This window comes from Hordeum vulgare, chromosome 5H (genome assembly GCF_904849725.1).
Source record: "Hordeum vulgare subsp. vulgare chromosome 5H, MorexV3_pseudomolecules_assembly, whole genome shotgun sequence".
Lineage (NCBI taxonomy): Eukaryota > Viridiplantae > Streptophyta > Magnoliopsida > Poales > Poaceae > Hordeum > Hordeum vulgare.
Genome location: NC_058522.1, coordinates 49,953,968 through 49,970,222, shown reverse-complemented (window position 1 = coordinate 49,970,222; position 16,255 = coordinate 49,953,968). Strand labels below are relative to the sequence as shown.

The window sequence follows — 16,255 nt, the reverse complement described above, 5'->3', positions numbered from 1 at the left end:
TTACAGGTTGGTTGGTCCATAAACGCTAGAGAGTCATCATGTCCATGTGCATCAATAGGTTGAGTACCTGAAAACATTTTGCACAAATTTGCCAAAAAAGTGGAACCAGATCAAGTTGTTAAAATCTCATATGCGCAATGGATTTACAGCACTCTTGAATAAAATGACTGTTGAGGCACAGCACCAGTAAGGACAAGTGTACATGCCCATAGTGAAAGAACTATAGTTCAAACCAATTTTCAAAAATAAATCAGCAACTAAGAAAAGCTAATCTATATGATCCTTGTTTTTCAGTCATTGACCAGTGGTAAAAAGTGAGCAGGTTAATGATGTAACGAAAGTTTTACCTCATCAAAGTTACCGTGCTCACGAAACTCCTGACAACACGAGCATTCCTTGCACAGTTTGAAATGCATCTTCATCCACCCTAGCACTAGCAGCCATCTGCCAATAGACCATTAGTTGCACTAGCAGCCAACTAGAACCTATATCAATAAAAATGTTATCAGAGAAACTGCACTAGATTCAAAACATTCACTGGGACTAGCTTTTGTGAACACACAAATATCAATTGGAATGTATGAAATCATCATTTAGTTGCACAATTAAATAGATGGGCGAATTGAACAGGGGATTGAATATAAAAGTGCATGCCTTCACCCGGAGAAATATTAATTAGGGTGGTGTACATTGTAAAAACTGCTCAATACAACTTTCGAATGATATAGCTCCTTTCATTCCCAAAAGTGGGTCTGTGAGGATCAGCTCAGCACCAAAAGCCTTCAGGATGATTCTCCTCTCCATACTCATGGAGGCGGGCATCGTGAGTACAAGTCTGTAACCCTTGGCAACAGCCATGAAGGCCAGCCCAATGCCTATGTTGCCACTGGTTGGCTCAATCAGCACACTCTGGAAACCATTCACATGTAGAAGAAAACATAAGCAAAATCAGATAGCAGCTATTTGAGTTTTTTTAGTAAACATAGCTTTACTAAAAGTTTGCAGGAAGTGCCTGCTAATGGCTAGGTGCACAATTAATTTTTAAGATTGCAAATAAGGGGCAACACATCATGATTCATGGAAGTAAACCTGGCAACAGTTATATAACTGAAATAAACATAAACCATAACCAATTAATATGGAGTTTAAACCAGAACTAAACCACACTTCCAATGATCGCGCAGAACCAAAACCAAACCAAACCGTACATTTTGTCCACCTCAACCCAGACCAAACCACTCTTCGATCTATGGGCTTAACCTAGTTCTTAGTTTTGGGTTGAAACAAAATCAATCTGCTGTATGTGCAAAGCTAACCGGCAAGCGAGCTACCTACCAACGTAATTGATCTTCATAGTACGAATCCACGTGTGAGAAAACAAAAAACATAACAAGGTATCACTGTCCACTCACCTAGACAAAAAGAAAAAAAATGGAAGTAGCTAGGAGAAGATTTGATGTTGTTGGAATTTTAAATATCACCCACCTATTTGTTGGGGAACGTCGCATGGGAAACAAAAATTTCCTACGTGCACGAAGACCTATCATGGTGATGTCCATCTATGAGAGGGGATGAGTGATCTACGTACCCTTGTAGATCGTTCAGCAGAAGCGTTAGTGAACGCGGTTGATGTAGGGGAACGTCCTCACGTCCCTCGATCCACCCCGCGAACAATCCCGCGATCAGTCCCACGATCTAGTAGCGAACGGACGGCACCTCCGCGTTCAGCACACGTACAGCTCGACGATGATCTTGGCCTTCTTGATCCAGCAAGAGAGACGGAGAGGTAGAAGAGATCTCCGGCAGCGTGACGGTGCTCCGGAGGTTGGTGATGACCTTGCCTCAGCAGGGCTCCGCCCGAGCTCCGCAGAAACGCGATCTAGAGGAAAAACCGTGGAGGTATGTGGTCGGGCTGCCACTGAAAAGTCGTCTCAAATCAGCCCTAAAACCTCCGTATATATAGGTGGGAGGGAGGGGACCTTGCCTTGGGGCTCAAGGAGCCCCAAGGGGGTCGGCCGAGTCCAAGGGGGAAGGCTCCCCCCCAAACCGAGTTGGACTTGGTTTGGTGGGTGGGAGTCCTTCCTTCCCTTCCCACCTCCTCTTTTTTTTCTCTTTGATTTTCTTTCCTAGGCGCATAGGGCCCTTTTGGGCTGTCCCACCAGCCCACTAGGGGCTGGTGTGCCACCCTCAAGGCCTATGGGCTTCCCCGGGGTGGGTTGCCCCCCCGGTGAACTCCCGGAACCCATTCGTCATTCCGGGTACATTCCCGGTAACTCCGAAAACCTTCCGGTAATCAAATGAGTTCATCCTATATATCAATCTTCGTTTCCGGACCATTCCGGAAACCCTCGTGACGTCCATGATGTCATCCGGGACTCCGAACAACATTCGGTAACCAACCATATAACTCAAATACGCATAAAACAACGTCGAACCTTAAGTGTGCAGACCCTGCGGGTTCGAGAACTATGTAGACATGACCCGAGAGACTCCTCGGTCAATATCCAATAGCGGGACCTGGATGCCCATATTGGATCCTACATATTCTACGAAGATCTTATCGTTTGAACCTCAGTGCCAAGGATTCATATAATCCCGTATGTCATTCCCTTTGTCCTTCGGTATGTTACTTGCCCGAGATTCGATCGTCAGTATCCGCATACCTATTTCGATCTCGTTTACCGGCAAGTCTCTTTACTCGTTCCGTAATACAAGATCCCGCAACTTACACTAAGTCACATTGCTTGCAAGGCTTGTGTGTGATGTTGTATTACCGAGTGGGCCCCGAGATACCTCTCCGTCACACGGAGTGACAAATCCCAGTCTCGATCCATACTAACTCAACTAACACCTTCGGAGATACCTGTAGAGCATCTTTATAGTCACCCAGTTACGTTGCGACGTTTGATACACACAAAGCATTCCTCCGGTGTCAGTGAGTTATATGATCTCATGGTCATAGGAATAAATACTTGACACGCAGAAAACAGTAGCAACAAAATGACACGATCAACATGCTACGTCTATTAGTTTGGGTCTAATCCATCACGTGATTCTCCTAATGACGTGATCCAGTTATCAAGCAACAACACTTTGTTCATAATCAGAAGACACTGACTATCTTTGATCAACTGGCTAGCCAACTAGAGGCTTGCTAGGGACGGTGTTTTGTCTATGTATCCACACATGTAAATGAGTCTTCATTCAATACAATTATAGCATGGATAATAAACGATTATCTTGATACAGGAATTATAATAATAACTATATTTATTATTGCCTCTAGGGCATAATTCCAACAGTCTCCCACTTGCACTAGAGTCAATAATCTAGCCCTCACATCATCATGTGAATTACATTGTACTAAATCTAACACCCATACAGTTCTGGTGTTGATCATGCTTTGGCCGTGGAAGAGGTTTAGTCAGCGGGTCTGCTACATTCAGATCCGTGTGCACTTTGCATATATTTACGTCCTCTCCCTCGACATAGTCGCGGATGAGGTTGAAGCGTCGTTTGATGTGTCTGGTCTTCTTGTGAAACCGTGGTTCCTTTGCTAAGACAATGGCACCCGTGTTCTCACAAAACAAGGTTATTGGATTCAGTGCGCTTGGCACCACTCCAAGATCCGTCATGAACTGCTTCATCCAGACACCCTCCTTAGCCGCCTCTGAGGCAGCCATGTACTCCGCTTCACATGTATAATCTGCTACGACGCTTTGCTTGGAACTGCACCAGCTTACCGCGCCCCCATTAAGAATAAATACGTATCCGGTTTGCGACTTAGAGTCGTCCGGATCTGTGTCAAAGCTTGCATCGACGTAACCTTTTACGGCGAGCTCTTCGTCACCTCCATACACGAGAAACATCTCCTTAGTCCTTTTCAGGTACTTTAGGATATTCTTGACCGCTGTCCAGTGATCTACTCCTGGATTACTCTGGAACCTACCTGCCATACTTATGGCCAGGCTAACATCCGGTCTAGTGCACATCATTGCATACATGATAGAACCTACGGCTGAAGCATGGGGGACGGAGCGCATATGCTCTCTATCTTCATCAGTTGCTGGGCACTGAGTCTTACTCATTCTCGTACCTTGTAAAACTGGCAAGAACCCTTTCTTGGACTGTTCCATTTTGAACCTCTTCAAAACTTTATCAAGGTATGTGCGTTGTGAAAGTCCTATCAGGCGTTTTGATCTATCCCTATAGATCTTAATGCCTAGAATGTAAGCAGCTTCTCCTAGGTCCTTCATAGAGAAACTCTTATTCAAGTAATCCTTTATGCTCTCTAAAAACTCCACGTTGTTTCCAATCAGCAATATGTCATCCACATATAATATTAGAAACGCCACAGAGCTCCCACTCACTTTCTTGTAAATACAAGAGTCTCCAACCACTTGTATAAACCCAAATGCTTTGATCACCTCATCAAAGCGTTTGTTCCAACTCCGAGATGCTTGCACCAGTCCATAAATGGATCGCTGGAGCTTGCACACCTTGTTAGCATTCTTAGGATCGACAAAACCTTCGGGTTGTATCATATACAACTCTTCCTTAAGGAAACTGTTAAGGAACGCCGTTTTGACATCCATCTGCCAGATTTCATAATCGAAAAATGCAGCTATTGCTAACATGATTCTGACGGATTTAAGCATCGCTACGGGTGAGAATGTCTCATCGTAGTCAACTCCTTGAACTTGTGAAAAACCCTTTGCCACAAGTTGAGCTTTATAAACGGTCACATTGCCGTCAGCGTCCGTCTTCCTCTTAAAGATCCATTTGTTCTGAATAGCCTTCCGACCCTCAGGTAGTACCTCCAAAGTCCACACTTTGTTCCCTTACATGGATCCTATCTCGGACTTCATGGCTTCTAGCCATTTGTTGGAATCTGGGCCCACCATTGCTTCTTCATAATTTGCAGGTTCATTGTTGTCTAACAACATGATTGATAAGACGGGATTACCGTACCACTCTAGAGCAGCACGTGGTCTCGTCGACCTGCGTGGTTCGACAAAAACTTGAACTGGAGTTTCATGATCATCATCATTAACTTCCTACTCAACCAGCGTCGCAACGACAGAGGTTTCCCCTTGCCCTGCGCCACCATCCAAAGGGATGAGAGGTTCGACAACCTCGTCAAGTTCTATCTTCCTCCCACTCAATTCTCTCGAGAGAAACTCCTTCTCGAGAAAAGCTCCGTTTTTAGCAACAAACACTTTGCCCTCGGATTTGAGATAGAAGGTGTACCCAACTGTCTCTTTTGGGTAACCTATGAAGACGCACTTTTCCGTTTTGGATTCCAGCTTTTCAGGCTGAAGCTTTTTGACATAAGCATCACATCCCCAAACTTTAAGAAACGACAACTTTGGCCTTTTGCCATACCATAGTACGTATGGTGTCGTCTCAACGGATTTTGATAGTGCCCTATTTAAAGTGAACGCAGCTGTTTCTAATGCATAACCCCAAAATGATAACGGCAAATCAGTAAGAGACATCATAGATCGCACCATCTCTAATAGAGTACGATTACAACGTTCGGACACACCATTACACTGTGGTGTTCCAGGCGGTGTTAACTGTGAAACAATTCCACATTGTCTTAAGTGAGTACCAAACTCGAAACTCAGATATTCACCCCCACGATCAGACCGTAGGAACTTGATCTTCTTGTTACGATGATTTTCCACTTCACTCTGAAATTGCTTGAACTTTTCAAATGTTTCAGACTTGTGCTTCATCAAGTAGACATAACCATATCTACTCAAATCGTCAGTGAAGGTGAGAAAATAACGATATCCGCCGCGTGCCTCCACGCTCATCGGACCACACACATCGGTATGTATGATTTCCAACAAGTCACTTGCACGCTCCATTGTTCCGGAGAACGGAGTCTCAGTCATCTTGCCCATGAGGCATGGTTCGCACGTGTCAAGTGAATCAAAGTCAAGTGACTCCAAAAGTCCTTCAGCATGGAGTTTCTTCATGCGCTTTACACCAATATGACCTAAGCGGCAGTGCCACAAAAATATGGCGCTATCATTGTTAACTCTAACTCTTTTGGTATCAATGTTATGTATATGTGTATCGCTATCAAGATTCAATATGAACAATCCTCTCACATTAGGTGCATGACCATAAAAGATGTTACTCATAGAAATAGAACAACCATTATTCTCTGACTTAAAAGAGTAACCGTCTCGCAATAAACAAGATCCAGATATAATGTTCATGCTCAACGCAGGCACTAAATAACAATGATTTAAGTTCATCACTAATCCTCATGGTAACTGAAGTGAAACTGTGCCGACGACGATTGCATCAACCTTGGAACCATTTCCTACGCGCATCGTCACTTCATCTTTCGCCAGCCTTCGTCTATTCCGCAGTTCCTATTTCGAGTTGCAAATATGAGCAACAGAACCGGTATCGAATACCCAGGCACTACTACGAGAGCCGGTTAAGTACACATCAATAACATGTATATCAAATATACCTGATTTTTCTTTGGCCGCCTTCTTATCTGCCAGATACTTGGGGCAATTGCGCTTCCAGTGACCCATACCCTTGCAATAGTAACACTCTGTTTCAGGCTTAGGTCCAGCTTTGGGTTTCTTCGTCGGATTGGCAACAGGCTTTCCGCTCTTCTTCGAATTACCCTTCTTGCCTTTGCCGTTTCTCTTGAAACTAGTGGTCTTATTCACCATCAACACTTGATGCTCTTTACGGAGTTCAGACTCTGCGACTTTCAGCATTGCAAACAACTCGCCGGGAGACTTGTTCATCCCTTGCATGTTGTAGTTCAACACAAAGCCTTTATAGCTTGGCGGCAGTGATTGAAGGATTCTGTCAGTGATAGCCTCTTGCGGGAGTTCAATCCCCAGCTCAGCTAGACGGTTTGAGTACCCAGACATTTTGAGCACATGTTCACTGACAGACGAGTTTTCCTCCACCTTGCAAGCATAGAATTTATCGGAGGTCTCATACCTCTCGATCCGGGCATTCTTCTGAAAGATAAACTTCAACTCCTGGAACATCTCAAATGCTCCATGACGCTCAAAGCGACATTGAAGTCCCGGTTCTAATCCATACAAGACTGCACATTGAACTATTGAGTATTCCTCCTTACGTGCTAACCAAGCGTTCTTAACAACCTGATCAGCCGTAGTGGGTGGTTCATCTCCTAGCGCAGCATTAAGGACATAATCCTTCTTCCCAGCTTGTAAGATTAGCTTAAGATTACGAGCCCAGTCTACAAAGTTGCTTCCATCATCTTTCAATTTAGCTTTCTCTAGGAACGTATTAAAATTCAGGATGACTGTAGCGTGAGCCATGATCTACAACACAAATATATTCAAAGTTGACTTAGACTATGTTCAAGATAATTAGAGTTTAACTTAATCAAATTATTCACTAAACTCCCACTCAAAAAGTACATCTCTCTAGTCATTTGAGTGGTTCATGATCCACTTATACTAGCTCAAGCAGGATCATCACGTGAGTTGAGTGTAGTTTCAGTGGTACGCATCCCTATGCTAATCATATCATCTATATGATTCATGATCGACCTTTCGGTCTCATGTGTTCCGAGGCCATGTCTGCACATGCTAGGCTCGTCAAGCTTAACTCGAGTGTTCCGCGTGCGCAACTGTTTTGCACCCGTTGTATGTGAACGTTGAGTCTATCACACCCGATCATCACGTGGTGTCTCGAAACGACGAACTGTAGCAACGGTGCACAGTCGGGGAGAACACAATTTCGTCTTGAAATTTTAGTGAGAGATCACCTCATAATGCTACCGTCGTTCTAAGAAAATAAGGTGCATAAAAGGATTAACATCACATGCAATTCATAAGTGACATGATATGGCCATCATCACGTGCTTCTTGATCTCCATCACCAAAGCACCGGCACGATCTTCTTGTCACCGGCGCCACACCATGATCTCCATCAACATGTTGCCATCGGGGTTGTCGTGCTACTCATGCTATTACTACTAAAGCTACATCCTAGCAAAATAGTAAACACATCTGCAAGCACAAACGTTAGTATAAAGACAACCCTATGGCTCCTGCCGGTTGCCGTACCATCGACGTGCAAGTCGATATTTACTATTACAACATGATCATCTCATACATCCAATATATCACATCACATCGTTGGCCATATCACATCACAAGCATACCCTGCAAAAACAAGTTAGACGTCCTCTAATTTTGTTGTTGCATGTTTTACGTGGTGACCATGGGTATCTAGTAGGATCGCATCTTACTTACGCAAACACCACAACGGAGATATATGAGTTGCTATTTAAGCTCATCCAAGGACCTCCTCGGTCAAATCCGATTCAACTAAAGTTGGAGAAACCGACACTTGCCAGTCATCTTTGAGCAACGGGGTTACTCGTAGCGATGAAACCAGTCTCTCGTAAGCGTACGAGTAATGTCGGTCCAAGCCGCTTCAATCCAACAATACCGCGGAATCAAGAAAAGACTAAGGAGGGCAGCAAAACGCACATCACCGCCCACAAAAACTTTTGTGTTCTACTCGAGAAAACATCTACGCATGAACCTAGCTCATGATGCCACTGTTGGGGAACATCGCATGGGAAACAAAAATTTCCTACGCGCACGAAGACCTATCATGGTGATGTCCATCTACGAGAGGGGCTGAGTGATCTACGTACCCTTGTAGATCGTACAACAGAAGCGTTAGTGAACGCGGTTGACGTAGTGGAACGTCCTCACGTCCCTCGATCCGCCCCACGAACAATCCCGCGATCAGTCCCACGATCTAGTACCGAACGGACGGCACCTCCGTGTTCAGCACACGTACAGCTCGACGATGATCTCGGCCTTCTTGATCGAGCAAGAGAGACGGATAGGTAGAAGATTTCTCCGGCAACGTGACGGCGCTCCGGAGGTTGGTGATGACCTTGTCTCAGCAAGGCTCCGCCCGAGCTCCGCAGAAACGCGATCTAGAGGAAAAACCGTGGAGGTATGTGGTCGGGCTGCCGTGGAAAAGTCGTCTCAAATCAGCCCTAAAACCTCCGTATATATAGTTGGGAGGGAGGGGACCTTGCCTTGGGGCTCAAGGAGCCCCAAGGGGGTCGGTCGAGTCCAAGGGGGAAGGCTCCCCCCCCCCAAACCGAGTTGGACTTGGTTTGGTGGGTGGGAGTCCTTCCTTCCCTTCCCACCTCCTATTTTTTTCTTTTCTCTTTGATTTTCTTTCCTAGGCGCATAGGGCCCTTTTGGGCTGCCCCACCAGCCCACTTAGGGCTGGTGTGCCACCCTCAAGGCCTATGGGCTTCCCCGGGGTGGGTTGCCCCCCCGGTGAACTCCCGGAACCCATTCGTCATTCCCGGCACATTCCCGGTAACTCCGAAAACCTTCCGGTAATCAAATGAGGTCATCCTATATATCAATCTTTGTTTTCGGACCATTTCGGAAACCCTCGTGACGTCCGTGATCTCATCCGGGACTCCGAACAACATTCGGTAACCAACCATATAACTCAAATACGCATAAAACAACGTCGAACCTTAAGTGTGCAGACCCTGCGGGTTCGAGAACTATGTAGACATGACCCGAGAGACTCCTCGGTCAATATCCAATAGCGGGACCTGGATGCCCATATTGGATCCTACATATTCTACGAAGATCTTATCGTTTGAACCTCAGTGCCAAGGATTCATATAATCCCGTATGTCAGTCCCTTTGTCCTTCGGTATGTTACTTGCCCGAGATTCGATCGTCAGTATCCGCATACCTATTTCAATCTCGTTTACCGGCAAGTCTCTTTACTCGTTCCGTAATACAAGATCCCGCAACTTACACTAAGTCACATTGCTTGCAAGGCTTGTGTGTGATGTTGTATTACCGAGTGGGCCCCGAGATACCTCTCCGTCACACGGAGTGACAAATCCCAGTCTTGATCCATACTAACTCAGCTGACACCTTCGGAGATACCTGTAGAGCATCTTTATAGTCACCCAGTTACGTTGCGACGTTTGATACACACAAAGCATTCCTCCGGTGTCAGTGAGTTATATGATCTCATGGTCATAGGAATAAATACTTGACACGCAGAAAACAGTAGCAACAAAATGACACGATCAACATGCTATGTCTAATAGTTTGGGTCTAGTCCATCACGTGATTCTACTAATGACGTGATCCAGTTATCAAGCAACAACACTTTGTTCATAATCAGAAGACACTGACTATCTTTGATCAACTGGCTAGCCAACTAGAGGCTTGTTACGGACGGTGTTTTGTCTATGTATCCACACATGTAAATGAGTCTTCATTCAATACAATTATAGCATGGATAATAAACGATTATCTTGATACAGGAATTATAATAATAACTATATTTATTATTGCCTCTAGGGCATAATTCCAACACTATTACCAGTAGAAAACTAAGAACACCAACCTCTAGTAGCAGGTTGCGTGGGCATGAACATGCTACAATTTGGCCAACTATCTATCCAAAACACAATATGTATCACAGGAACCCCAAGACAATTAATTGCAGATATCAGTCCCTCCTAATTCATGTTTGGGTGTTGTATGGGGTCAACTGCATAGTGTAAATTAATTGCTGAGAAAGCTGCTTACCCGGGCACGCATGGCGACAGCGCGGCCACGCCCGACGCCGATGGCCGACCCCTTGCCCTGAGGGAAACAGAGTGGAGCAATCAGTAAGCAGCAATATAGAGTATGAATTAATGCTAAAAAACAAACAAATAAACTGAAAGAAGAGGATAGAGTGGGAGAGACACCCCCTTATCCTGGCCTCTAGGCGCTTGAACATGGGCGCGTTCTTGAGCATGTCGGGGATGGTCATGAACCGGACCCTGCTGCCCCTGATGAAGACGTGCTCCAGCTGCGACACCTTTCCATCCTATTATCATAGATTTAGATTCGTTTTGTTCGTTAGACATCCACGAGATGGAGACGAGGGGGAGAATGAGATGAAGAGAGGGATTGGTACCTTTGGTGTGAATGTGATGTTCTCGATCTGGCAGTTCCAGTTGTCCTCGCACTCGATCATGGAGCCCCGGTAGACCTCACTGGTCTTGAGCTCCACCACCACCACATGCCCCGCCGCCTCGTGCAGCAGCTTCACCGGGATACCCAGGCTGCGGCTCATCTTCCTTCCGACTTCCTTCCTTTCGCTGCCCGAAATCCTAGCTAGCGAGGTCTGTCTAAAGCCGCCGCCAAAGAGGAATAGAATAAGAGGGAGGGAAGGAGGACGAGGCGGCGGCGAGGGTTAGGAGAGGAAGCTACTGAACCATAAAGTTGTCGAGCTCAGTTTGAGCGGTAGGGTCCTGTAGAAAGAAAAAACATCACTGAATAAATTATGCATTCAAATCTCATGAAAAGAGAAAGAGGGGGCAAAGACAATACTAACCTTGCCGATCAAAGCGGGTGCAATAATGGAGTTCACATTGCTAACAGCCTGCAGCAGAACAGCAAAAACATGTGAATATTACAAGAACTAAACTGTAGATGCAAATGGGAATACACAGTTAAGTGCCACCTACAATAGTAATCACCGGAATATTTACTATTTAGTTAAACATCAGGTTTAGTATGCAGTTAACAAAACGTCCACTAAATGATCATCAGTTGCTCGTTTTATGGCAGTCTTCAGCAATTCGGTGTATTATTAAGGAAATAATAGGTGATTAAAAACAGATCAATCGCAGGGTATATTAAAAGAAATGCAATGCAGAAACCAGCATGGCACAATAACATATCGTGCCAAAACAGGATAATTCAGAAGCTACACTATCACTTGTTTGGTACACATAATAAGTATGGGAGGACAAGTTATCAAGCTAAGCACGTAGTTAATGTGAAAGTTGATGAAAGTATTGTTAATGTAACAGGAGCGTAGAATTAAGGCCACAAAATATAACAAGCAGTCATATCAAATCACAAAGAACCATGACACAGATTTAAAGCATGTTAAGATAAAATTCGCTCAAAATGGATGCAAACCTTGGAAATGTGACATAGATTTAAACAATGTGACGATAATGTTCAATGGAATGGATGGAATCCTTGGAAAACCCCCTGCCCAAGTAGTCAGACCCGCCGTCCCTCAGTTCCAGAGCTTCATAAACATCTACACAAGAGGGACGATTCAGACAACATTAGCTTCAACGAAAAGAACACACAGCCTGTCAACAGCGACGGCAACAGGATTTCACATTCAAAGATTCACCAAGTTGGGCACAAAGTGGGATTTTATAGGAATGGAAAGGAACACCCACCAGTCGATGCACCGCTGGGAACGGCGGCCCTGGCGAACGTTCCATCGGAGCAGCACACATCGACCTGACGCACAATAGCAGCAACAAAGTTAGCAACCTTACACTTCTGGCTCAACCACAGGAAAACCCCTCGAGACTCTGGGCGGAAGGGGTAGAAGCCATGCGCTGTGCTCTGCAGGAACCCCGGCCCGTGCCACGCGGAGCTGCCGGGCCAGATCGGCCGCGCAATCGAACAAGCCAAAGTCGTCGCTACGCGGTAAGCACCTAGCGGTAGCTACCGGATCGAGCGGGAGAGGGGCGGGGGGGGGGGGGTCGGACGCGCAGATCCGTACCTCGACGGTGGGGTTGCCGCGGCTGTCGAAGATCTGGCGGGCCTTAACGGACTGGATCGTGGCGGCGGCGGCCATGGCCGGGGGAGCTGTGGCTTGGAGAGGAAGCCGAGGCGGATCGAATCGGATGGCTGTAGAGGGCGTACCTGGGGCGGAGTGCAGTCGCCGGCGGTGGCGATGGGTGGGGTGGGGGATGGGCGTACCTGGACTGTGGAGGGGACGGGGAAGGAAGGAAAGGAGGTTTCCTTTCTCTCCATCTCTATTTTACCGAGGGAGGTTACTAATGGCGCACCACCTACAAATGCGCCATTAGTAACCCTGGTTACTAATGGCGCACCAGCTGGTCGTGCGCCATTAGTAGTTTTGCAACAAAAAAATAGTAGTGGCGCACCGCCTACAAATGCGCCATTAGTAACACTGGTTACTAATGGCGCACTAGCTGTGGTGCGCCATTAGTAGTTTGCAAAAAAAACAAAAAGAAAATTATAGTAGTTGCGCACTACTAACAGATGCGCCATTAGTAAGCAGGTTACTAATGGCGCACCAACTTCTGGTGCGCATGAGTAGTTTTGCAAAAAAAAATGAAAATAAAAAAAATATAGTAGTGGCGCACCGAGAGTGTGGTGCGCCATTAGTATCCACCGCACTAATGGCACACCTCACATGGTGCGCCATTACTATATAGTAGTGGCGCATTGCTTGTGTGGTGCGCCATTAGTATCTATATCATCTATAGCCCTTTTCATAGTAGTGTTGGTTGGTGGCTGGCTCCATGGACGTATCGGCCGGCGCCGTTTCTGTAGTTGGGGGTGGACGGCCGTCTCCGGCGCATCCATGGTCACCTCCGACGCTTCCACGTTCATCTCCAGCGCACCATCTACGTCAGCTTCCGGCGTGTTGGGGATCACCTCGAGGTCTGTAGGTGTGGAGGCAGTCGACTCGGGAGACTTGGCCGCCTCGGCTCCCTGGGCGTGCCTCGGAGCCACCTCACTAGTTGGCTCCTCCACGCGCGTTCGCTTGGAGGGGTCATGCTTGGCCTTCGAGCGCCTATCCTTGGGCTTCTCAGCCCAGCTGGGCTTGGGTTGGCCCGCGGCCATCTTGTTCACCGCCGCTTCCCAGCGAAGGGTGGATTCGTCCTCCAGTGCCTTCTTGGCAGCGTCAGCAGCTGCCCTGCCGGCTCGCTCGGTGGCGGAGGCTGTTTCTTCCTCCACGTCTTCTTCCTCCCTGCCAAGTACTATTTGAGGAACCTATCCTTGCACGACAAAACAAAAAGAGATAACAAAGATCTCTTACCCCGCCACGAGAGGAACCTGATTCCAACCTACGCCAGCGCGACGCTTCTTGATGCCGCCTGCTCGCCCTCCGGCCGGAGGTCCTGTCGCGGTGCGTTTGGAGGCTGGCTTGGAGGTGGTGGCTCCCTTGCCCTTGTTCCTGGCCGCCTTGCGAGGCACGACCATCTCGCCAACATTACAGCAGCCTCGTGTCAGGGGAGGTCTGGTGACTTCCTCCACCTCCTCTGAGTCCTCCCCGGAGGCTCCATCATATGAAGAAGGCGGGGTCTCATCATCATCCGTCCAGTCAACAAGGGGAGGCTTCAGGTGCTCAACAGGCGGCTGGGAGCCCTCCGACTCCAGCGCTTCCTCCGAACCTTCGGAGACGGCGGCCCGCGACTCAATCGCCCCCTCATCCTCAATTTCTGAGGGGTCTGATGTATCCACATTGGCGGCTGGCGGGTTGAGCGCTTGCAGGCTCTCAAACAACTAAGCAATAGAGTTGGCAGCCGGTTCACTACAGGAAACATTAATTTCAAAGACAAGAAAAACAAGATCCATGAAGATGCTTACCACTGGGGGCGAATAGGATCTGTCGTAAGGGACTAGCCCCCATTCCCAATCTCCACCTTCATCCATGTTGGCGGAGGAGATCTGGTTCACGTTCTTAGCCACCACGTCGGCATGGAAGTTTTTGGTGGAGAGCCGGCAGGGGTCGCGTCGATCGCTCATCTGACAAATCAGATGGGGCCGTCTCTGCAGAGGCAGGATCCGGCAGGTCATCATGGTGGTTCGCAAGTCGTGGCCCAGGAGACCGCGAGCCTTCATGCTTTCGAGGTAGGCACATATCTGCGCTACCTTGGCTATCGGCTTCGGGTATTTAGCCTGCCAGTTCTTCTTTGCCGTCGGAGGATCGATGGCGAAGGGGGGGCATGTTGATGGCATCGTGGGAGGGGTTGGCATTCTTCACGTAGAAGAACCCCTCTGCCACTACTTGATGGAGTCTTGGTACGACATGTGGGGGAAGCCGCACGTCGTCCGATGATGCACCAGTGCTGCGCCGCACGGGGTCATCGGGCGAGGGGCCGTGAGCTTCTCCGCCTTGGCATTGTCCATTTTTATGGACTGTTGCTTGAAGAAGAAGAGCTTTTTCTAGAGGTCGAGGCAGGGCTCGATCCCCAGAAAGCCGTTGCACAGGACGACAAAGAAGGCGAGTTGAAGAATGACGTTCGACGCCAGATGATGCGGCTGCAAGCCGAGAATATAAGGAAGTTGGCGAATAAGTTGCTCGCTGGGAGCCCGAAGCCTCTGTGGAAGTGTTCATCGAACACAACTACTTCTCCCTCGCTCGGCGTCGGGGCGGTTTCGGCTCCGGGAGTCCGCACGGCCACGAGGGATGCCGGAGGCAGCATACGGCGATGTACGAGTGCATCGATATGGCCATCGCAGATCTCGCTGCCAAGCGAAGCACCATTGTGCTGGCCCTTCTTGGAGGCGCCGCTCGACACGGCGGTGGCCGACGAGAGCTCGAGGGGGTTGGTGGCGATGGTCTACACGACGGCGAAGACGAAGACGAAGGCGAGTCTCTCTCTTTCTCTGGTCTCAGGGAAGGAGGGGGCGCAAGTGCGGGGCGAGAAGGGCGAATGGCCTCCTCGGTACCCCCGCACCCCATTTAAACCCCACGATGGATCGTGGGGAGGGGATCCGGTGCGCACGGTACCCCCCATCCCTGATTATTAGGGGGATATTACGACTCCCAAAACCCAACCGTCGCGGAGTAAATCCGCAGAGGATCCTCCGCGCGGAGGTCGAGGTGGCGTCGTGGCGGGACCCAGGGCTCAGGCCCAGTCCCGTCATCTGAGCAATCCCTCATCACGTCAGGCCGGGGCCTGGCATGTGGCGTAATCTGCTTGACTTACGACGAAGCCGAGGCATCTCTTGGACGCCAGCCGGCTTCCGAGCCGGCGTCTACTGTCGTAGGCGGCAAAGGAAAATGAACAGCAAACAACTCAAGCCGGCGAGGCCACCCGCTCCAAGGCAGCGGACCTCTCCTACTTCGGGGACTACTATCGGGGGGATAACCCCGGGGTAAGGTCATCGAGCCTAATCCTTTGCCTTCTTCCATGAAGGAACAACATGAATCATTCTACAAAGCCCAAGTCCCCCTGGCCAGATAGGAAGCATGTGCCGGCTAGGGGCAAGACGGCCAACTATCTCTGGCCGGCCAGGAAGCTCCTGCCGGCTAGAGGCGAGATAGCTACCTCCCTCTGGCCGTCTATGCCAAGCCGGCCGGCCAGAGGCGAGACGGCTACCTCCCTATAGCTGTCTAGGCCAAGCTCCTGCCGGCGAGAGGCGAGTCACCTCAGACC

The 16,255-nt window shown here is 48.3% G+C and overlaps 1 protein-coding gene across 1 annotated transcript; it reads right to left on the bottom strand.

Annotated features, from left to right (window-relative positions):
* Nucleotides 1-366: 366 nt before the first annotated feature.
* Nucleotides 367-11,157, bottom strand: LOC123396300 (small nuclear ribonucleoprotein SmD3a-like). Its single transcript, XM_045091272.1, has 5 exons — nucleotides 10,999-11,157; nucleotides 10,801-10,908; nucleotides 10,623-10,679; nucleotides 714-909; nucleotides 367-485 (listed from the first exon to the last, which is right to left on the bottom strand). The coding sequence occupies exons 1-5, from the start codon at nucleotides 11,155-11,157 to the stop codon at nucleotides 367-369; spliced, it is 639 nt and encodes a 212-aa protein (XP_044947207.1).
* Nucleotides 11,158-16,255: the final 5,098 nt, after the last annotated feature.

Coding starts and splice junctions, on each gene's coding strand:
- LOC123396300 (XM_045091272.1), bottom strand. CDS start 11,157: ATGAGCCGCAGCCTGGGTATCCCGGTGAAGCTGCTGCACGAGGCGGCG. Junction 10,680..10,800: donor CCATGTTCAAGCGCCTAGAG/GCCAGGATAAGG, acceptor TGTTTCCCTCAG/GGCAAGGGGTCGGCCATCGG. Junction 486..713: donor AGGAGCTATATCATTCGAAA/GTTGTATTGAGC, acceptor TTATTGATATAG/GTTCTAGTTGGCTGCTAGTG.